The sequence below is a fragment of the Ranitomeya imitator genome, chromosome 1 (genome assembly GCF_032444005.1).
Source record: "Ranitomeya imitator isolate aRanImi1 chromosome 1, aRanImi1.pri, whole genome shotgun sequence".
In the NCBI taxonomy this organism is placed as follows: Eukaryota; Metazoa; Chordata; class Amphibia; order Anura; family Dendrobatidae; genus Ranitomeya; species Ranitomeya imitator.
This window is the reverse complement of record NC_091282.1, coordinates 807,166,414-807,185,981: the sequence shown is the minus strand read 5'-3', so window position 1 is coordinate 807,185,981 and position 19,568 is coordinate 807,166,414. Positions and strand designations below refer to the sequence as shown.

The following is a 19,568-nucleotide window of genomic DNA, read 5'->3' as shown; positions in this document are numbered from 1 at the left end:
GCAGGCATCCGTGTCTATTTGGATATCTGTGTAAAATGGACCACTTTTCTCTCATGCACTGGAGAAGATAAGTATTTAATATACTGCCGATTTTGCAAGTTTTCCCATCTATAGAGAATGCAGAGGTCTGTTATTCTTTTTTATAGTAAGTACACTTCACCTGTGAGAGACAGAATCTAAAAATAGGGAACAGAAAATCACATTATATGATTTTTAAACAATTAAATTACAAGAAATAAGTTCATCAATGACCATCTCGATGATCCAGAGGAGACATGGGAGGAGGTCATGTGGTCAGATGAAACCACAATAGAACTTTTATGCATACTCCATTCCCTTTATTTGGAGGAAGAAGGATGAGTACAATCCCAAAAAACACGATCCTAACCGTGAAGCATGGTGGGGGAAATATCATACTTTGGGGTTGCATTCCTGCAAAAGTGACTGCACCGTATTGAAGGGAGGATAGAAGAAGTCATGTATCGCGAAATTGTGGCCAACAACCTCCTGCCCTCAGTAAGAGAATTCAAGATGGGTCGTGGCTGAGTCTTCCAGTGTGACAATGACCCGAAACACACAGCCAGGGCAACTAAGGAGTGGCTCCGTAGGAAGCCTTTCAAGGTCCTGGAGTGGCCTAGCCAGTCTCCATATCTGAAACCAGCAGAAAAATCTTTGGAGGGAGCTGAAACTCAATGTTGCCCAGCGACAGCCCAGACACCTGAAAGATCTGGAGATCTGTATGGAGGAAGGGGCCAAAATCCCTGCTGCAGTGTGTGCAAAGTTGGTGAAGAATTACAGGAAACATCTAACTTCTGTAATTGCAAACAAAGTTTTCTGTACCAAATATTGGTTTGTTTATCTATTTTATTAAATACATATTTCAAACAGCAACATGCAAATTAATTATTTAAGAATCATACAATGTGATTTTCTGGTTTTTATTTTTAGATTCTATCTCTCACAGGTGAAGTGTACCTACGATAATAAATACAGACCTCTCCATTCTTTGTAGGTGGGAAAACTTGCAAAATTTGCAGTGTACCAAATACATTTTTTACCCCACTGTATGTCATCTATGGTCTATTGCCGCAGTTTTTTTTCTTATAGGCCTAACAAGTCTAATCTCAGCATTTCTATCTGACATAAGTGACAAGCAGGAAATCTGCATGAATAGGTCAGCTGCATGTAAAGAAACATGTAGAAACCCTATTTAAATGCATGGAACACAATTTTTTGGTGAATCAAGCACCAAAATCTGCATGAAATTCAACATGTATAAACGCTGCTTTACAGTTTGTTTGTTTTTTTATATACAGATTCTGAACTTGGTCAGTGCAAAAGAAATATAAACCAAGGACTAATTGACTAAGGTTGCTCACTTTAAGAAAGAATGTAGTAAAAGGATACGATTAAACAAATCTCCTGAATAATTGCTTTATTCTTCTCTTCTTCATTGGATAGCAATCTCTACAAATAAAACACAACCAATATGACTTTGTGCTAAACATGGAATTTACATGCAAAGTAAAAATGTTCAGGCTTGTAATCTATGTCAAATTACTTGTACGTGTCAAAAAAAATATTTACTCACTTTTGGAAGTCTCAAGAGTTATCGTCTTTCCTAAAAGAGTCACCTCCTGGCATATGCCTGCAGCAGCCAATCATGGACTCTGCCCCCTACATCATGCATCTCTCAGATGGGATAGCAAATACTTGCTGGCAGATTCCCGCTAAACCTCTCCCATCACCAGATTTCACAACATAAACTGCATATATTATTCAATAGATCTCCTAAACCGACTTCCTTTGAACATCCTTGTAAGATTGACTGTAGAATCTAATCTGCCTGAATGATCGTTCCTCAGGGTCCCTCCTCCCTGCTGAAATCTCACACTGCTCAGTCAAGCTACAGCTGTGAGTCAGGGTGTGTGGAAATTACCGTAAATACATTTGGACTTAAATGGAAGGTGCCACCAGTTTTCTTATAGTTTGTTTTTCTGTGAAATTAAGCTTAAAATAGTAATTAAAATGTATTAATGCAATGTTTGCACTGTGTATAATATTTTTCATATAGAAATGTTTGTATTTTCTTCCAAATTTTTATATATATCACCATCACCATTTCCCTCCCCTTTTGGGGGTTCTAGTATCCCTGGGGCAGAATGAAGAGTAGCACAACAGGGCAGCGCCATTTTGTGGGTGACTGCCCTGTGATCTGCTATCACCAGCAGTTACTGTCTTTCTCTCTCCCATCAGTCTCTCTCACCCACCCAGATTACATGATTCTCTCACTCCCCCTCCACAATGTCTGGCCATTCACTGCAGACCTGTAGCTCCTTATCTTATCCTACTAAGGGATGAGTCACAGCTCCTGCCAAGCAGCTGACAGCTTAAGTTGCTATAATGCTAATGGTACACTGTTCCTCCTTGATGTCTCTGCTATTCTGCCTGTACTATTCTCCTGCATTTTACTCCCTTCAGCTGTCAATCTAGGATCTGTTCTGTTGGAAGCAGTACTGCTTATGTTAGCAGATCAGAGGGCTCCATGAATATGGCAGAACACTCCCACTACTGTAAATTGTGCAGGGCACAGAGGCGTGCCCAGTTCACAGCAGTGACAGTTCCATTACAATAGATAGGGTAGGAGTCTGTCTGCTATCTCCTATGACCATGGGGTGCCATATGATGACACTGAAAGTGTCGTACTGCTACTGTGAATGCAAGATGTCAGCCCCCCAGTGCCTTCTTTAAACTCCTATATCACACAAAATGTTTCAAATGCATTCAAAACTTGGTTATAACAGCATGTTAAGTTACATTACATTGATTTATTAATGATCTACAAACGCGGTACCTTTCCTTTAAGAGCTATAACATTTTAGCTGGGCTGATAAAATGCTCATCCTAATATTAGGATTTTTCTGCCATTCTCACATGGATATTTAACGTAGATGCACTAGTCTCAGCAAGTCTTAGAATTTTATTTAATAATGTATGAAGTTTCAATGGTGAAATTGGATGACAAACCCATTTTAAGATTATTTATTCAAAAGACTTAAAAAAAAAAATACCTTCAGAGCATAGTCTTTTGTAGAGCTTAGATCTTGAGCTTCATATACAAACGCAAATCCACCTTACAAAACAAAAACAAAACCAACAATTTAGCACCATTTTATAGTAACGTAATATAGTTCTCTTTGAGGCGGCAATTCCAAAAAAAAAACAAAAAAAAACAATACAATACACAGTCAAGTTAAATCAACAAAATAATATTTATCTTATTAGTATTTTATGTGACACGCCAACGCAAAGTAGCAAGTATTTGTGAAGCGTAAATGAAATAATACATGGTTTTCTAAATATTTAACAAATATACATCTGAAAAATATAAAGTGCATTTCTATTTAGACCCTTGTAGTTTGATACCCCTAAATAAAATCCAGAGCGACCAAGTGACTCCAGGAGTCACATAATGAGTAAATTGAGTCCCGTGTGGTGGAATTTATTCTCCGTAAAACTACAGCTGTTCTGTGAAGACCTCAGGTGTGTGTTTGAGAACATTAGGGATCAAACTGCATCAAGAAAACCACAGAACACATTATACAAGTCAGGGATACAGTTGTGGAGAGGAGTAAAGCAGGGTTAGGTTATAAAAAATAGCCCAAGCTTTGAACTGCAAATCTATTAACACATGGTCACCCACCTGAACTCACATCCCAAGGAAGGAGAGCACTAAGCAGTCAAGAGGCCCATGGTCACTGGAGGAGCTGAAGAGATCCACAGCTCAGTTGGGAGAATCTGTCTGCAGTATTTGGAAGCCAGCACAATAGAAACATATGCACCAGTTCTGCGTGTTTCACTCACTTCTGGTTTTGGCTCACAAATTCTGATGTAACACACTGACCAAATAATGAATGTGTGAACATGGCCTAAGTTATGGACTCAACAGATCTGGTCTTTATGGAAAAGTGGCAAGAAGAAAGCCAGTTTTGAAAGCAAGCCATAAGAAGTCCAATTTGCAATTAGCAAATAGTGGGGAACACTGCTAGCATGTGGTAGAAGGCGCTCCAATCAGATGAGGCCAAAGTATAACATTTTGGGCTAAATGCAAAACACTGCATGTGGTGGAAAACTAACACTTGCACACCTCCTTGAAATCACCATCCTCACTGCCAATCATGGTGGTGGCAGCATCGTGCTTTAAGGTTGCTTTTCTTCAGCAAGACGTGGTATATCTCGATTTTTCCAAAGCGTTTGATACCGTGCCGCACAAGAGGTTGGTACACAAAATGAGAATGCTTGGTCTGGGGGAAAATGTGTGTAAATGGGTTAGTAACTGGCTTAGTGATAGAAAGCAGAGGGTGGTTATAAATGGTATAGTCTCTAACTGGGTCGCTGTGACCAGTGGGGTACCGCAGGGGTCAGTATTGGGACCTGTTCTCTTCAACATATTCATTAATGATCTGGTAGAAGGTTTACACAGTAAAATATCGATATTTGCAGATGATACAAAACTATGTAAAGCAGTTAATACAAGAGAAGATAGTATTCTGCTACAGATGGATCTGGATAAGTTGGAAACTTGGGCTGAAAGGTGGCAGATGAGGTTTAACAATGATAAATGTAAGGTTATACACATGGGAAGAAGGAATCAATATCACCATTACACACTGAATGGGAAACCACTGGGTAAATCTGACAGGGAGAAGGACTTGGGGATCCTAGTTAATGATAAACTTACCTGGAGCAGCCAGTGCCAGGCAGCAGCTGCCAAGGCAAACAGGATCATGGGGTGTATTAAAAGAGGTCTGGATACACATGATGAGAGCATTATACTGCATCTGTACAAATCCCTAGTTAGACCGCACATGGAGTACTGTGTCCAGTTTTGGGCACCTGTGCTCAGGAAGGATATAATGGAACTAGAGAGAGTACAAAGGAGGGCAACAAAATTAATAAAGGGGATGGGAGAACTACAATACCCAGATAGATTAGCGAAATTAGGATTATTTAGTCTAGAAAAAAGACGACTGAGGGGCGATCTAATAACCATGTATAAGTATATAAGGGGACAATACAAATATCTCGCTGAGGATCTGTTTATACCAAGGAAGGTGACGGGCACAAGGGGGCATTCTTTGCGTCTGGAGGAGAAGGTTTTTCCACCAACATAGAAGAGGATTCTTTACTGTTAGGGCAGTGAGAATCTGGAATTGCTTGCCTGAGGAGGTGGTGATGGCGAACTCAGTCGAGGGGTTCAAGAGAGGCCTGGATGTTTTCCTGGAGCAGAACAATATTGTATCATACAATTAGGTTCTGTAGAAGGACGTAGATCTGGGGATTTATTATGATGGAATATAGGCTGAACTGGATGGACAAATGTCTTTTTTCGGCCTTACTAACTATGTTACTATGTTACCAAGGAAGCTGGTCAGAGTTATTGGGAAGATGATGGGGCTAAGAGGGCAATCCTGGAGGAAAACTGTTAGGCCATGTGTGTACGGTCAGTAGTTGGTGAGTAGTTTTCACCTTAGTATTTAGAAGACAAAACCAGAAGAGGGTAAAAAAAAAAAAAAAAAACAGACGTGGTGATGTGTTTCTATTACACTTTTCCTCTGAATATTCCACACCCAGTTTTGGTTTACATACAGTACAGACCAAAAGTTTGGACACCTTCTCATTTAAAGATTTTTCTGTATTTTCATGACTATGAAAATTGTACATTCACACTAAAGGCAACAAAACTATGAATTAACACATGTGGAATTATATACTTAACAAAAAAGTGTGAAACAACTGAAAATATGTCTTATATTCTAGGTTCTTCAAAGTAGCCACCTTTTGCTTTGATGACTGCTTTGCACACTCTTGGCATTCTCTTGATGAGCTTCAAGAGGTAGTCACCGGGAATGGTCTTCCAACAACCTTGAAGGAGTTCTCAGAGATGCTTAGCACTTGTTGGCCCTTTTCCTTCACTCTCTGCGGTCCAGCTCACCCCAAACCATCTCGATTAGGTTCAGGTCTGGTGACAGTGGGGCCAGGTCATCTGGCGTAGCACCCCATCACTCTCCTTCTTGGTCAAATAGCCCTTACACAGCCTGGAGGTGTGTTTGGGGTCATTATCCTGTTGAAAAATAAATGATGGTCCAACTAAAAGCAAACCGGATAAAATAGCATGCCGCTGCAAGATGCCGTGGTAGCCATGCTGGTTCAGTATGCCTTCAATTTTGAATAAATCCCCAACAGTGTCACCAGCAAAGCACCCCCACATCATCACACCTCCTCCTCCATGCTTCACGGTGGGAACCAGGCATGTAGAGTCCATCCGTCCATCTTTTCTGCGTCGCACAAAGACACGGTGGTTGGAACCAAAGATCCCAAATTTGGACTCATCAGACCAAAGCACAGATTTCCACTGGTCTAATGTCCATTCCTTGTGTTCTTTAGCCCAAACAAGTCTCTTCTGCCTGTTGCCTGTCCTAGCAGTGGTTTCCTAGCAGCTATTTTACCATGAAGGCCTGCTGCACAAAGTCTCCTCTTAACAGTTGTTGTAGAGATGTGTCTGCTGCTAGAACTCTGTGTGGCATTGACCTGGTCTCTAATCTGAGCTGCTGTTAACCTGCGATTTCTGAGGCTGGTGACTCGGATAAACTTATCCTCATAAGAAGACATGACTCTTGGTCTTCCTTTCCAGGGGCGGTCCTTATGTGTAGCGCTTGATAGTTTTTACCACTGCACTTGAGGACACTTTAAACGTTTTCCCAATTTTTCGGACTGACTGACCTTCATTTCTTAAAGTAATGATGGCCACTTGTTTTTCTTTATTTAGCTGTTTTTTTCTTGTCATAATACAAATTCTAACAGTCTATTCAGTAGGACTATCAGCTGTGTAGCCACCAGACTTCTGCACAACACAACTGATGGTCCCAACCCCATTTATAAGGCAAGAAATTCCACTTATCAAACCTGACGTGAAGTGAAAAACATTCCCGGTGACTACCTCTTGAAGCTCATCAAGAGAATGCCAAGAGTGTGCAAAGCAGTCATCAAAGCAAAAGGTGGCTACTTTGAAGAACCTAGAATATAACACATAATTTCAGTTGTTTCACACTTTTTTTGTTAAGTATATAATTCCACGTGTTAATTCATAGTTTTGATGCCTTCAGTCTGAATGTACAATTTTCATAGTCATGAAAATACAGAAAAATCTTTAAATAAGAAGGTGTATATATATAGTATGTGTTTTCACAAATATTTGAGCCCATGGATTCATTCTATGTCCATTTTGCAAGCCGGCGAGAAAATTTCACCGTACAGATACCATACGGATGACACAAATAATTTTTGGAGGAAGAAAAAAAAAAGAAAAAAAAAAAAAAAATCACATCCTCGCATTGAATACAGATCACTGTTTCAGGAACTTTTCTGCATATCTCGGCCGTAAAAAACGGACCGTATTTTGATACGTTAGGTCTGACCCCGGCCTAAACGCACACAAATACAGTAAACCAAGGGAACCCAGTGCTATGGAGACGATAATTCAAACCTCCGACTCCTCAATTTCTCAGACCCCACAGCCCTGCCTCACTACTGAGCCTGTACATAAAGTGCAGCACAGATTCATCTCCACTCCGACCCCACAGCCCTGCCTCACTACTGAGCCTGTACATAAAGTGCAGCACAGATTCATCTCCACTCTGACCCCACAGCACTGCCTCACTACTGAGCCTGTACATAAAGTGCAGCACAGATTCATCTCCACTCTGACCCCACAGCACTGCCTCACTACTGAGCATGTACATAACGTGCAGCGCAGATTCATCTCCACTCTGACCCCACAGCACTGCCTCACTACTGAGCCTGTACATAAAGTGCAGAACAGATTCATCTCCACTCTGACCCCACAGCACTGCCTCACTACTGAGCATGTACATAACGTGCAGCGCAGATTCATCTCCACTCTGACCCCACAGCACTGCCTCACTACTTAGCCTGTACATAAAGTGCAGAACAGATTCATCTCCACTCAGACCCCACAGCCCTGCCTCACTACTGAGCCTGTACATAATGTGCAACACAGATTCATCTCCACTCCGACCCCACAGCCCTGCCTCACTACTGAGCCTGTACATAATGTGCAACACAGATTCATCTCCACTCCGACCCCACAGCCCTGCCTCACTACTGAGCCAGTACATAAAGTGCAGAACAGATTCATCTCCACTCTGACCCCACAGCACTGCCTCACTACTGAGCCTGTACATAAAGTGCAGAACAGATTCATCTCCACTCTGACCCCACAGCACTGCCTCACTACTGTGGATGTACATGAAGTGCAGCACAGATTCATCTCCACTCTGACTCCACAGCACTGCCTCACTACTGAGCCTGTACATAAAGTGCAACACAGATTCATCTCCACTCCGACCCCACAGCCCTGCCTCACTACTGAGCATGTACATAAAGTGCAGCACAGATTCATCTCCACTCCGACCCCACAGCCCTGCCTCACTACTGAGCCTGTACATAAAGTGCAACACAGATTCATCTCCACTCCGACCCCACAACACTGCCTCACTACTGAGCCTGTACATAAAGTGCAGCAGATTCATCTACACTCTGACCCCACAGCCCTGCCTCACTACTGAGCCTGTACATAAAGTGCAGAACAGATTCATCTCCACTCCGACCCCACAGCCCTGCCTCACTACTGAGCATGTACATAAAGTGCAGCACAGATTCATCTCCACTCTGACCCCACAGCACTGCGTCACTACTGAGCCTGTACATAAAGTGCAGAACAGATTCATCTCCACTCTGACCCCACAGCCCTGCCTCACATGTACATAAAGTGCAGCAGATTCATCTCCACTCTGACTCCACAGCACTGCCTCACTACTGAGCATGTACATAAAGTGCAGCACAGATTCATCTCCACTCCGACCCCACAGCACTGCCTCACTACTGAGCCTGTACATAAAGTGCAACACAGATTCATCTCCACTCCGACCCCACAGCCCTGCCTCACTACTGAGCATGTACATAAAGTGCAGCACAGATTCATCTCCACTCCGACCCCACAGCCCTGCCTCACTACTGAGCCTGTACATAAAGTGCAACACAGATTCATCTCCACTCCGACCCCACAACACTGCCTCACTACTGAGCCTCTACATAAAGTGCAGCAGATTCATCTCCACTCCGACCCCACAGCACTGCCTCACTACTGAGCCTGTACATAAAGTGCAGCAGATTCATCTACACTCTGACCCCACAGCCCTGCCTCACTACTGAGCCTGTACATAAAGTGCAGCACAGATTCATCTCCACTCTGACCCCACAGCACTGCCTCACTACTGAGCCTGTACATAAAGTGCAGCACAGATTCATCTCCACTCTGACCCCACAGCACTGCCTCACTACTGAGCCTGTACATAAAGTGCAGAACAGATTCATCTCCACTCCGACCCCACAGCCCTGCCTCACTACTGAGCCTGTACATAATGTGCAACACAGATTCATCTCCACTCCGACCCCACAGCCCTGCCTCACTACTGAGCCTGTACATAAAGTGCAGAACAGATTCATCTCCACTCCGACCCCACAGCCCTGCCTCACTACTGAGCCTGTACATAAAGTGCAGAACAGATTCATCTCCACTCCGACCCCACAGCCCTGCCTCACTACTGAGCCTGTACATAATGTGCAACACAGATTCATCTCCACTCCGACCCCACAGCCCTGCCTCACTACTGAGCCTGTACATAATGTGCAACACAGATTCATCTCCACTCCGACCCCACAGCCCTGCCTCACTACTGAGCCTGTACATAAAGTGCAGCACAGATTCATCTCCACTCCGACCCCACAGCCCTGCCTCACTACTGAGCCTGTACATAAAGTGCAGCACAGATTCATCTCCACTCTGACCCCACAGCACTGCCTCACTACTGAGCCTGTACATAAAGTGCAGCACAGATTCATCTCCACTCTGACTCCACAGCACTGCCTCACTACTGAGCCTGTACATAAAGTGCAACACAGATTCATCTCCACTCCGACCCCACAGCCCTGCCTCACTACTGAGCATGTACATAAAGTGCAGCAGATTCATCTACACTCTGACCCCACAGCCCTGCCTCACTACTGAGCCTGTACATAAAGTGCAGAACAGATTCATCTCCACTCCGACCCCACAGCCCTGCCTCACTACTGAGCCTGTACATAAAGTGCAGCACAGATTCATCTCCACTCTGACCCCACAGCACTGCCTCACTACTGAGCCTGTACATAAAGTGCAGCACAGATTCATCTCCACTCTGACCCCACAGCACTGCCTCACTACTGAGCCTGTACATAAAGTGCAGAACAGATTCATCTCCACTCTGACCCCACAGCACTGCCTCACTACTGAGCATGTACATAACGTGCAGCGCAGATTCATCTCCACTCTGACCCCACAGCACTGCCTCACTACTTAGCCTGTACATAAAGTGCAGAACAGATTCATCTCCACTCAGACCCCACAGCCCTGCCTCACTACTGAGCCTGTACATAATGTGCAACACAGATTCATCTCCACTCCGACCCCACAGCCCTGCCTCACTACTGAGCCTGTACATAATGTGCAACACAGATTCATCTCCACTCCGACCCCACAGCCCTGCCTCACTACTGAGCCAGTACATAAAGTGCAGAACAGATTCATCTCCACTCTGACCCCACAGCACTGCCTCACTACTGAGCCTGTACATAAAGTGCAGAACAGATTCATCTCCACTCTGACCCCACAGCACTGCCTCACTACTGTGGATGTACATGAAGTGCAGCACAGATTCATCTCCACTCTGACTCCACAGCACTGCCTCACTACTGAGCCTGTACATAAAGTGCAACACAGATTCATCTCCACTCCGACCCCACAGCCCTGCCTCACTACTGAGCATGTACATAAAGTGCAGCACAGATTCATCTCCACTCCGACCCCACAGCCCTGCCTCACTACTGAGCCTGTACATAAAGTGCAACACAGATTCATCTCCACTCCGACCCCACAGCACTGCCTCACTACTGAGCCTGTACATAAAGTGCAGCACAGATTCATCTCCACTCTGACCCCACAGCACTGCCTCACTACTGAGCCTGTACATAAAGTGCAGAACAGATTCATCTCCACTCCGACCCCACAGCCCTGCCTCACTACTGAGCCTGTACATAATGTGCAACACAGATTCATCTCCACTCCGACCCCACAGCCCTGCCTCACTACTGAGCCTGTACATAAAGTGCAGAACAGATTCATCTCCACTCCGACCCCACAGCCCTGCCTCACTACTGAGCCTGTACATAAAGTGCAGAACAGATTCATCTCCACTCCGACCCCACAGCCCTGCCTCACTACTGAGCCTGTACATAATGTGCAACACAGATTCATCTCCACTCCGACCCCACAGCCCTGCCTCACTACTGAGCCTGTACATAATGTGCAACACAGATTCATCTCCACTCCGACCCCACAGCCCTGCCTCACTACTGAGCCTGTACATAAAGTGCAGCACAGATTCATCTCCACTCCGACCCCACAGCCCTGCCTCACTACTGAGCCTGTACATAAAGTGCAGCACAGATTCATCTCCACTCTGACCCCACAGCACTGCCTCACTACTGAGCCTGTACATAAAGTGCAGCACAGATTCATCTCCACTCTGACTCCACAGCACTGCCTCACTACTGAGCCTGTACATAAAGTGCAACACAGATTCATCTCCACTCCGACCCCACAGCCCTGCCTCACTACTGAGCATGTACATAAAGTGCAGCAGATTCATCTACACTCTGACCCCACAGCCCTGCCTCACTACTGAGCCTGTACATAAAGTGCAGAACAGATTCATCTCCACTCCGACCCCACAGCCCTGCCTCACTACTGAGCCTGTACATAAAGTGCAGCACAGATTCATCTCCACTCTGACCCCACAGCACTGCCTCACTACTGAGCCTGTACATAAAGTGCAGCACAGATTCATCTCCACTCTGACCCCACAGCACTGCCTCACTACTGAGCATGTACATAACGTGCAGCGCAGATTCATCTCCACTCTGACCCCACAGCACTGCCTCACTACTGAGCCTGTACATAAAGTGCAGAACAGATTCATCTCCACTCTGACCCCACAGCACTGCCTCACTACTGAGCATGTACATAACGTGCAGCGCAGATTCATCTCCACTCTGACCCCACAGCACTGCCTCACTACTTAGCCTGTACATAAAGTGCAGAACAGATTCATCTCCACTCAGACCCCACAGCCCTGCCTCACTACTGAGCCTGTACATAATGTGCAACACAGATTCATCTCCACTCCGACCCCACAGCCCTGCCTCACTACTGAGCCTGTACATAATGTGCAACACAGATTCATCTCCACTCCGACCCCACAGCCCTGCCTCACTACTGAGCCAGTACATAAAGTGCAGAACAGATTCATCTCCACTCTGACCCCACAGCACTGCCTCACTACTGAGCCTGTACATAAAGTGCAGAACAGATTCATCTCCACTCTGACCCCACAGCACTGCCTCACTACTGTGGATGTACATGAAGTGCAGCACAGATTCATCTCCACTCTGACTCCACAGCACTGCCTCACTACTGAGCCTGTACATAAAGTGCAACACAGATTCATCTCCACTCCGACCCCACAGCCCTGCCTCACTACTGAGCATGTACATAAAGTGCAGCACAGATTCATCTCCACTCCGACCCCACAGCCCTGCCTCACTACTGAGCCTGTACATAAAGTGCAACACAGATTCATCTCCACTCCGACCCCACAACACTGCCTCACTACTGAGCCTGTACATAAAGTGCAGCAGATTCATCTACACTCTGACCCCACAGCCCTGCCTCACTACTGAGCCTGTACATAAAGTGCAGAACAGATTCATCTCCACTCCGACCCCACAGCCCTGCCTCACTACTGAGCATGTACATAAAGTGCAGCACAGATTCATCTCCACTCTGACCCCACAGCACTGCGTCACTACTGAGCCTGTACATAAAGTGCAGAACAGATTCATCTCCACTCTGACCCCACAGCCCTGCCTCACATGTACATAAAGTGCAGCAGATTCATCTCCACTCTGACTCCACAGCACTGCCTCACTACTGAGCATGTACATAAAGTGCAGCACAGATTCATCTCCACTCCGACCCCACAGCACTGCCTCACTACTGAGCCTGTACATAAAGTGCAACACAGATTCATCTCCACTCCGACCCCACAGCCCTGCCTCACTACTGAGCATGTACATAAAGTGCAGCACAGATTCATCTCCACTCCGACCCCACAGCCCTGCCTCACTACTGAGCCTGTACATAAAGTGCAACACAGATTCATCTCCACTCCGACCCCACAACACTGCCTCACTACTGAGCCTCTACATAAAGTGCAGCAGATTCATCTCCACTCCGACCCCACAGCACTGCCTCACTACTGAGCCTGTACATAAAGTGCAGCAGATTCATCTACACTCTGACCCCACAGCCCTGCCTCACTACTGAGCCTGTACATAAAGTGCAGCACAGATTCATCTCCACTCTGACCCCACAGCACTGCCTCACTACTGAGCCTGTACATAAAGTGCAGCACAGATTCATCTCCACTCTGACCCCACAGCACTGCCTCACTACTGAGCCTGTACATAAAGTGCAGAACAGATTCATCTCCACTCCGACCCCACAGCCCTGCCTCACTACTGAGCCTGTACATAATGTGCAACACAGATTCATCTCCACTCCGACCCCACAGCCCTGCCTCACTACTGAGCCTGTACATAAAGTGCAGAACAGATTCATCTCCACTCCGACCCCACAGCCCTGCCTCACTACTGAGCCTGTACATAAAGTGCAAAACAGATTCATCTCCACTCCGACCCCACAGCCCTGCCTCACATGTACATAAAGTGCAGCAGATTCATCTCCACTCTGACCCCACAGCACTGCCTCACTACTGAGGATGTACATAAAGTGCAGAACAGATTCATCTCACCTAAAAGTCGAGATCGTTAGATCAGGAACAGAACAGACATTTATAGGACATTTCAGAACTTTTCAAAATTATTATGAAAACATGTACAGCACATCTTGCATTGAACTAGTATACCAGTTTATTAGATATTTTAGGAGTCTGTCCATTTTAGGGTATGTGCACATGTCAGGATTTCTAGCAGAAATTTCCTGACAAAAACCGGACAATTCTGCCAGAAATCCGAATGCGTTTTTTGCACTGGTTTTTTTAGCGTTTTTTTCCACGGGTTTTTTTTGCGTTTTTTCCCAATGCATTAAATAGTGGGAAAAACGCGAAAAATCTGCAAAATTAATGAACATGCTGCTTTATTTACCAAGATGCGTTTTTTTTTCGCGGAAAAAAAATGCATCATGTGCACAAAAATTGCAGAATGCATTTTAAATGATAGGATGCATATGTCTGCGTTTTTAATGCGTTTTTATAGCGAAAAAAAATGCAAAAAAACTTGAACGTGTGCACATACCCATACACTGACTCCACATCCCTGCATGTGGGGTATGATTTTTATGGCGTAACTCAAAAGACTTGTATAAGCAATTGTCATCTGCCATACAGAAGAAACTATTGCATGCTAAAAAATCTTCTCATGGACACTCGGTCGGTGTGAAAATGGCCTTCTGAACATAGGTCTGCGATCTGTAGATGGGCTGCACACGTCCAACATGTACAATACTCTCATCTGAATGAGCCCTTAGGGCGGATTGCACAATACAAATGTTAGCATTTGATAGGATGTGACCACAACATGCAAACTCAACCTTAAACACCAGGAGGAACGATCCTGGAAGGAGAGCATCCGACACCCAGCAGGTGTAGTGCAAAGGCCCTGTTACATATTCAGGACTAGCTGAGAATGGCTATCAGAACAGGCATGAGACAACCCCATTAATTAGGTTTTCATCTATATTGACACTAGGCTCCCACTGCCAGGGCACTCAGTTGTCACCACCGCTGGGGCACAGAACATTACATGCACGGACATCATTGTGCCTCCACAACGAGATCTGCTCTTCCAAGTAGCACACCGCTCTGCCCAATATGAGGGTCCACCTCTCTACTAAGGCCATAGGAAAATAGGTTGTCCATCACTGCGGCCCAATTACCGAGCAGACACCATACATGCCCACACAGATGCCTTCCACTCTAGCAGAGCAATGCCATATGCTGGACACGTTTCCTGGAAGATGCCGTGGGCCTACGTGGACCTCCGGACGACCCGTGGGCCTACGTGGACCTCCGGACGACCCGTGGGCCTACGTGGACCTCCGGACGACCCGTGGGCCTACGTGGACCTCCGGACGACCCGTGGGCCTACGTGGACCTCCGGACGACCCGTGGGCCTACGTGGACCTCCGGACGACCCGTGGGCCTACGTGGACCTCCGGACGACCCGTGGGCCTACGTGGACCTCCGGACGACCCGTGGGCCTACGTGGACCTCCGGACGACCCGTGGGCCTACGTGGACCTCCGGACGACCCGTGGGCCTACGTGGACCTCCGGACGACCCGTGGGCCTACGTGGACCTCCGGACGACCCGTGGGCCTACGTGGACCTCCGGACGACCCGTGGGCCTACGTGGACCTCCGGACGACCCGTGGGCCTACGTGGACCTCCGGACGACCCGTGGGCCTACGTGGACCTCCGGACGACCCGTGGGCCTACGTGGACCTCCGGACGACCCGTGGGCCTACGTGGACCTCCGGACGACCCGTGGGCCTACGTGGACCTCCGGACGACCCGTGGGCCTACGTGGACCTCCGGACGACCCGTGGGCCTACGTGGACCTCCGGACGACCCGTGGGCCTACGTGGACCTCCGGACGACCCGTGGACCTCCGGCCGACCCGAGCCTGCTCAGCGGAGACGTCGGTCCCAGCGTCTTGCTCAGTCCCACTCTGTACAAAGGGTTACTGCTGCTTTTCCGGCTTCTGCCATTGAAGTCAGTGCTGGGCAGCGGCGAGCAGACGCTTCTGGGACTAAGTCCTGCTTTTCACGTTCTGAGCATGCTCAGAGTAAGATTTCTCAATGGAGATCGAGGGTCACATGGTCAGATACTGCAGCTAAGTCCATTGGTCCTTTCAGGAAGGTCCTTTAAGTGCTAGGACTAAGTCCTGCTTTGCACAATGAGCATGCCCAGGGCAAGATCTCTCAGTGGAGATTTAGGGTCACATGCTCAGGTATGGCAGTCTCTCATTTGTCCTTCTAGGAACGTCTTTTACCTGCTGCAGCTATATAAGGCTCACATGGCCGCACGGCCATGCGCTAGTGTACATTTGTATATGTGTTTGTTGTGAGTGCAAGTCGTTCATTAAATACCCGCGGGGCTCCGGCAGACCCGCGGGGCTCCGGCAGACTCATCAGCCTACTAGGTTATATGGTACTAAAAATAATAGCAATAATACACAGATCAACATCCATAACATTAGAAAAGCACAACACGGTACCACGGCACATGCTGAAAATGGCAGTGAGAGAAATGATTTGACAGGATTTCTACCCTCGCCTACTGTATCCTCACCCATCCCTTGTAGATTGTGAGCGCTCGAGGGCAGGGTCGTCTCTCCTCCTGTACCAGTTATGACTTGTATTGTTCAAGATTATTGTACTTGTTTTTATTATGTATACCCCTCCTTACATGTAAAGCGCCATGGAATAAATGGCGCTATAATAATAAATAATAATAATTTGACATCTGGGCACAATCACAGTAATGCTGAACTTCACCCAGCCTGGAATGGCTGATAACAGAGAATAGTAGCAGCCATCAGAATGACTAAGGAAAAGGCAGATCAGGCCAGCGCTGCCATCACTGTATGGGCTCCATGGACCTGTCCATTATTCCCACCCCTAAAGAAGAGAGCAGTGAGGGTCCCATAAACAATGCCGCAGCCCCCAGCAGGTGCACACACTCACCCTCAGCGATCACCCGCTTTACCCGCAGCTTCATCTCCCCCAGCTCCACTGTCTGCCCCACGAAATCATGTTGGTCCCTGCCAGCGGCTCCAGAGCCGGGCCCGGCCAGGAAGTCCAGAGCGGACTGCAGGAGAGACATGGCGGCGGCGGCGGCGGAGACGCCACACAGCAGCGGGCAGCCACAGGCCGGCTCCCCGGAGAGAGATGTCAGCGGCCGGGCTCACTCACTGCCCCGCTTCCGGCCTCGGCCGTGCTTCCGCGTGCGTGACGTCACCGACCGCTGACGTGAAAACTTCCCCCACTCCCACTTTCCCAGGCATCTCTGGAGTGCTGCCTGGTGATGACGTGTACTAGGCAACGTCTGCAGTGCTCGTGAGGGGGAAGCTGAAGGGTTAATCCCGTCACCAATACTAACTAGGGCAGGTACCATACATAGTATTCCTCTGTACCAGATACGGAAATGTCCGCACGCCCCCTAGCGGTCAGGTCTGGTATAGGAGCTCGGTAAGGCTGTGTGCACACCAGTGATGGGCAGTGCGGCTCTTTCTGGAGCCCTGTATCTGGGACACCATGTAGTTAGCGGGACTCTCCGCAGTATTCACCTTCTACATGGCTTTTACTAGGGGTAAATGATGGTGTTTGGCAGCCGGGGAGACTGAACCCCCCTGAATAATGCTCTGTCGTTGGTTGGCAGCACTTTGGGGCTTCAGTCACCTTGGCCACTGAAGACTACTTTTACCCCAATGTGAGCCATTGGGGGGCTGAAACTCATAGGGTAACTCATATTCTGGAGGACTGCGGATTTTTCCGCAGTGGATTTGGAAAAACCGCAGTGCAAAACCGCTGCGTTTTTTCCTGCGGATTTATCATGGTTTCTACTGCGGATTCCGCTGCGGTTTCACATCTGCAGTTTTCTATTGGAGCAGGTGTAAAACCGCAGCGGAATCCGCACAAAGAATTGACATGCTGCAGAATGTAAACCGCTGCGTTTCCGCACGTTTTTTTTCCGCAGCATGTGCACTGCGGATTTCTTTTCCCATAGGATAACATGGTACTGTAAACTCATGGGAAACCGCTGCGGATCTGCAGCAAAATCCACAGTGTGTGCACATAGCCTTACTGTCCAAGGAAGGGGACCGGCTGGTTATGCGGGATCGGTCGTGAGTGAACCATCAGGAACGCACATGGGGTAGGTATGTTCACACTCCATCCTGTCCAAAGCTTCCTGCAGAGAACATATACTGTGAGCACACCGTCAGGGCTCATTTAGTCATTCAGGCCGTCCCCCAAAATGTTTTTACATGGGCTGTACTGTGTTATAGGGGACATAGCCTCTATAGAAACCATAGAAGTCCGGCCTGTTGCTGGCACAGCGCTTGAGAAAACAATTCCTATACAGATAAGGAGGATTCGGCGCAGCGTTGTCGTGGCCAAGACTTTGGCGCACCGTGATGCATATCAGGGCCCTTCCCCCGCTTCTGATTGACAGTGCTGACTTCCCTGCGTGTGCAGCCGCGTGCGCTCTCCTCCTTGTCCCCTTTCTTTTGACGCTGCTCGCTGCCCTTCAGGTGTATTAATGCAGCCAGCAGTTTCTATAAGCCCCAGAAAATATATAGTCGTGTGCCAGCTAGTCAAGCATATATAAATGCAAAATGAATATTCACCCGTCCCCTGCCCATAATCCCAGCATCACTGATTGGTTGCAGTCAGACTACCGTATTACGTGCCCAATGATCGCATCACAATCCTCGGGCTGGCCGTCTGCGCTCCTGACCTGAGTATGACAGCATGTAGTTGGGTCCAGAGAGCAGACGGCCAGTCCGAGGCGATCATTGGGCACGTAATACGTAACCCCGATGCAGAGCGGTGTGCGGGATTATGGGCGGGGAAAGGGGTGAATATTTCCTTTTTACATATGCTTGGTTGGTCGGTGCGATACTATACATTTTCCGGGGCTTACAGGAACACATCGGGGCAACGTACAGCAATAAAAGCTACATATCCTGAAAGGGCTGCCCAAGCCCTGTTTCACGATACTCTTAGTATGATACACAAAAATTACCTGGCAGATTCCCTTTAAGGCACCTTCCCACCCACTTAAAGCGAACCTGTCACCCTCCCAGGCGTTTGTAACTAAAAGAGCCATCTTGTGCAGCACTAATGCTGCATTCTGACAAGGTGGCTCTTTTAGTTCTTGGTGCTGTAACCGCAGAAATAATCGATTTTGCAATTTGTCCAACATACCTTGAAACAGTCCTGGAGGCAGGTCTTTCTCCCCCCTAATGCAGACTCAGCACCGCCATCACTCATACCCTCCTGGTGCCAGGCGCCACCTCCTCAGCGTTGTTTTGAACTGTCCTGGTGCCTGCGCTGTTATGTTATGCCTTGGATAGGCGCAGTTAGCGCTGCCCGTCTTCTGACATCATTTGATGTCTTGCTGACTGCGCCTGTGCGGCCGCGTTGCCCAAGAGTCCGCCCCATCCCGCATAGAACCTTCCCAAATGCGATGCCACGGCGATTAGGGATCAGCTGATGCCGAACAGTCTGAAGAAGGCGGAGGGAGAT

The 19,568-nt window shown here is 47.4% G+C and overlaps 1 protein-coding gene across 2 annotated transcripts in view; it reads right to left on the bottom strand.

Annotated features, from left to right (window-relative positions):
- The window catches only part of GAK (cyclin G associated kinase), a 189,180-nt gene extending 171,711 nt beyond the window's left edge, over positions 1–17,469 (bottom strand). The window contains exons 1-3 of one of the 2 annotated variants that reach the window (XM_069739054.1): positions 17,004–17,469; positions 3,072–3,133; positions 1,408–1,467 (exon numbers count right to left, since the gene is read on the bottom strand). In XM_069739054.1, coding sequence (XP_069595155.1) covers positions 1,408–1,467; positions 3,072–3,133; positions 17,004–17,142 — 261 coding nt within the window. In that variant the 5' untranslated portion in view covers positions 17,143–17,469. The remainder of the gene's footprint in view (positions 1–1,407; positions 1,468–3,071; positions 3,134–17,003) is intronic. The other variant, XM_069739064.1, reaches the window with a different exon arrangement.
- Between the last annotated feature and the right edge of the window lie 2,099 nt (positions 17,470–19,568).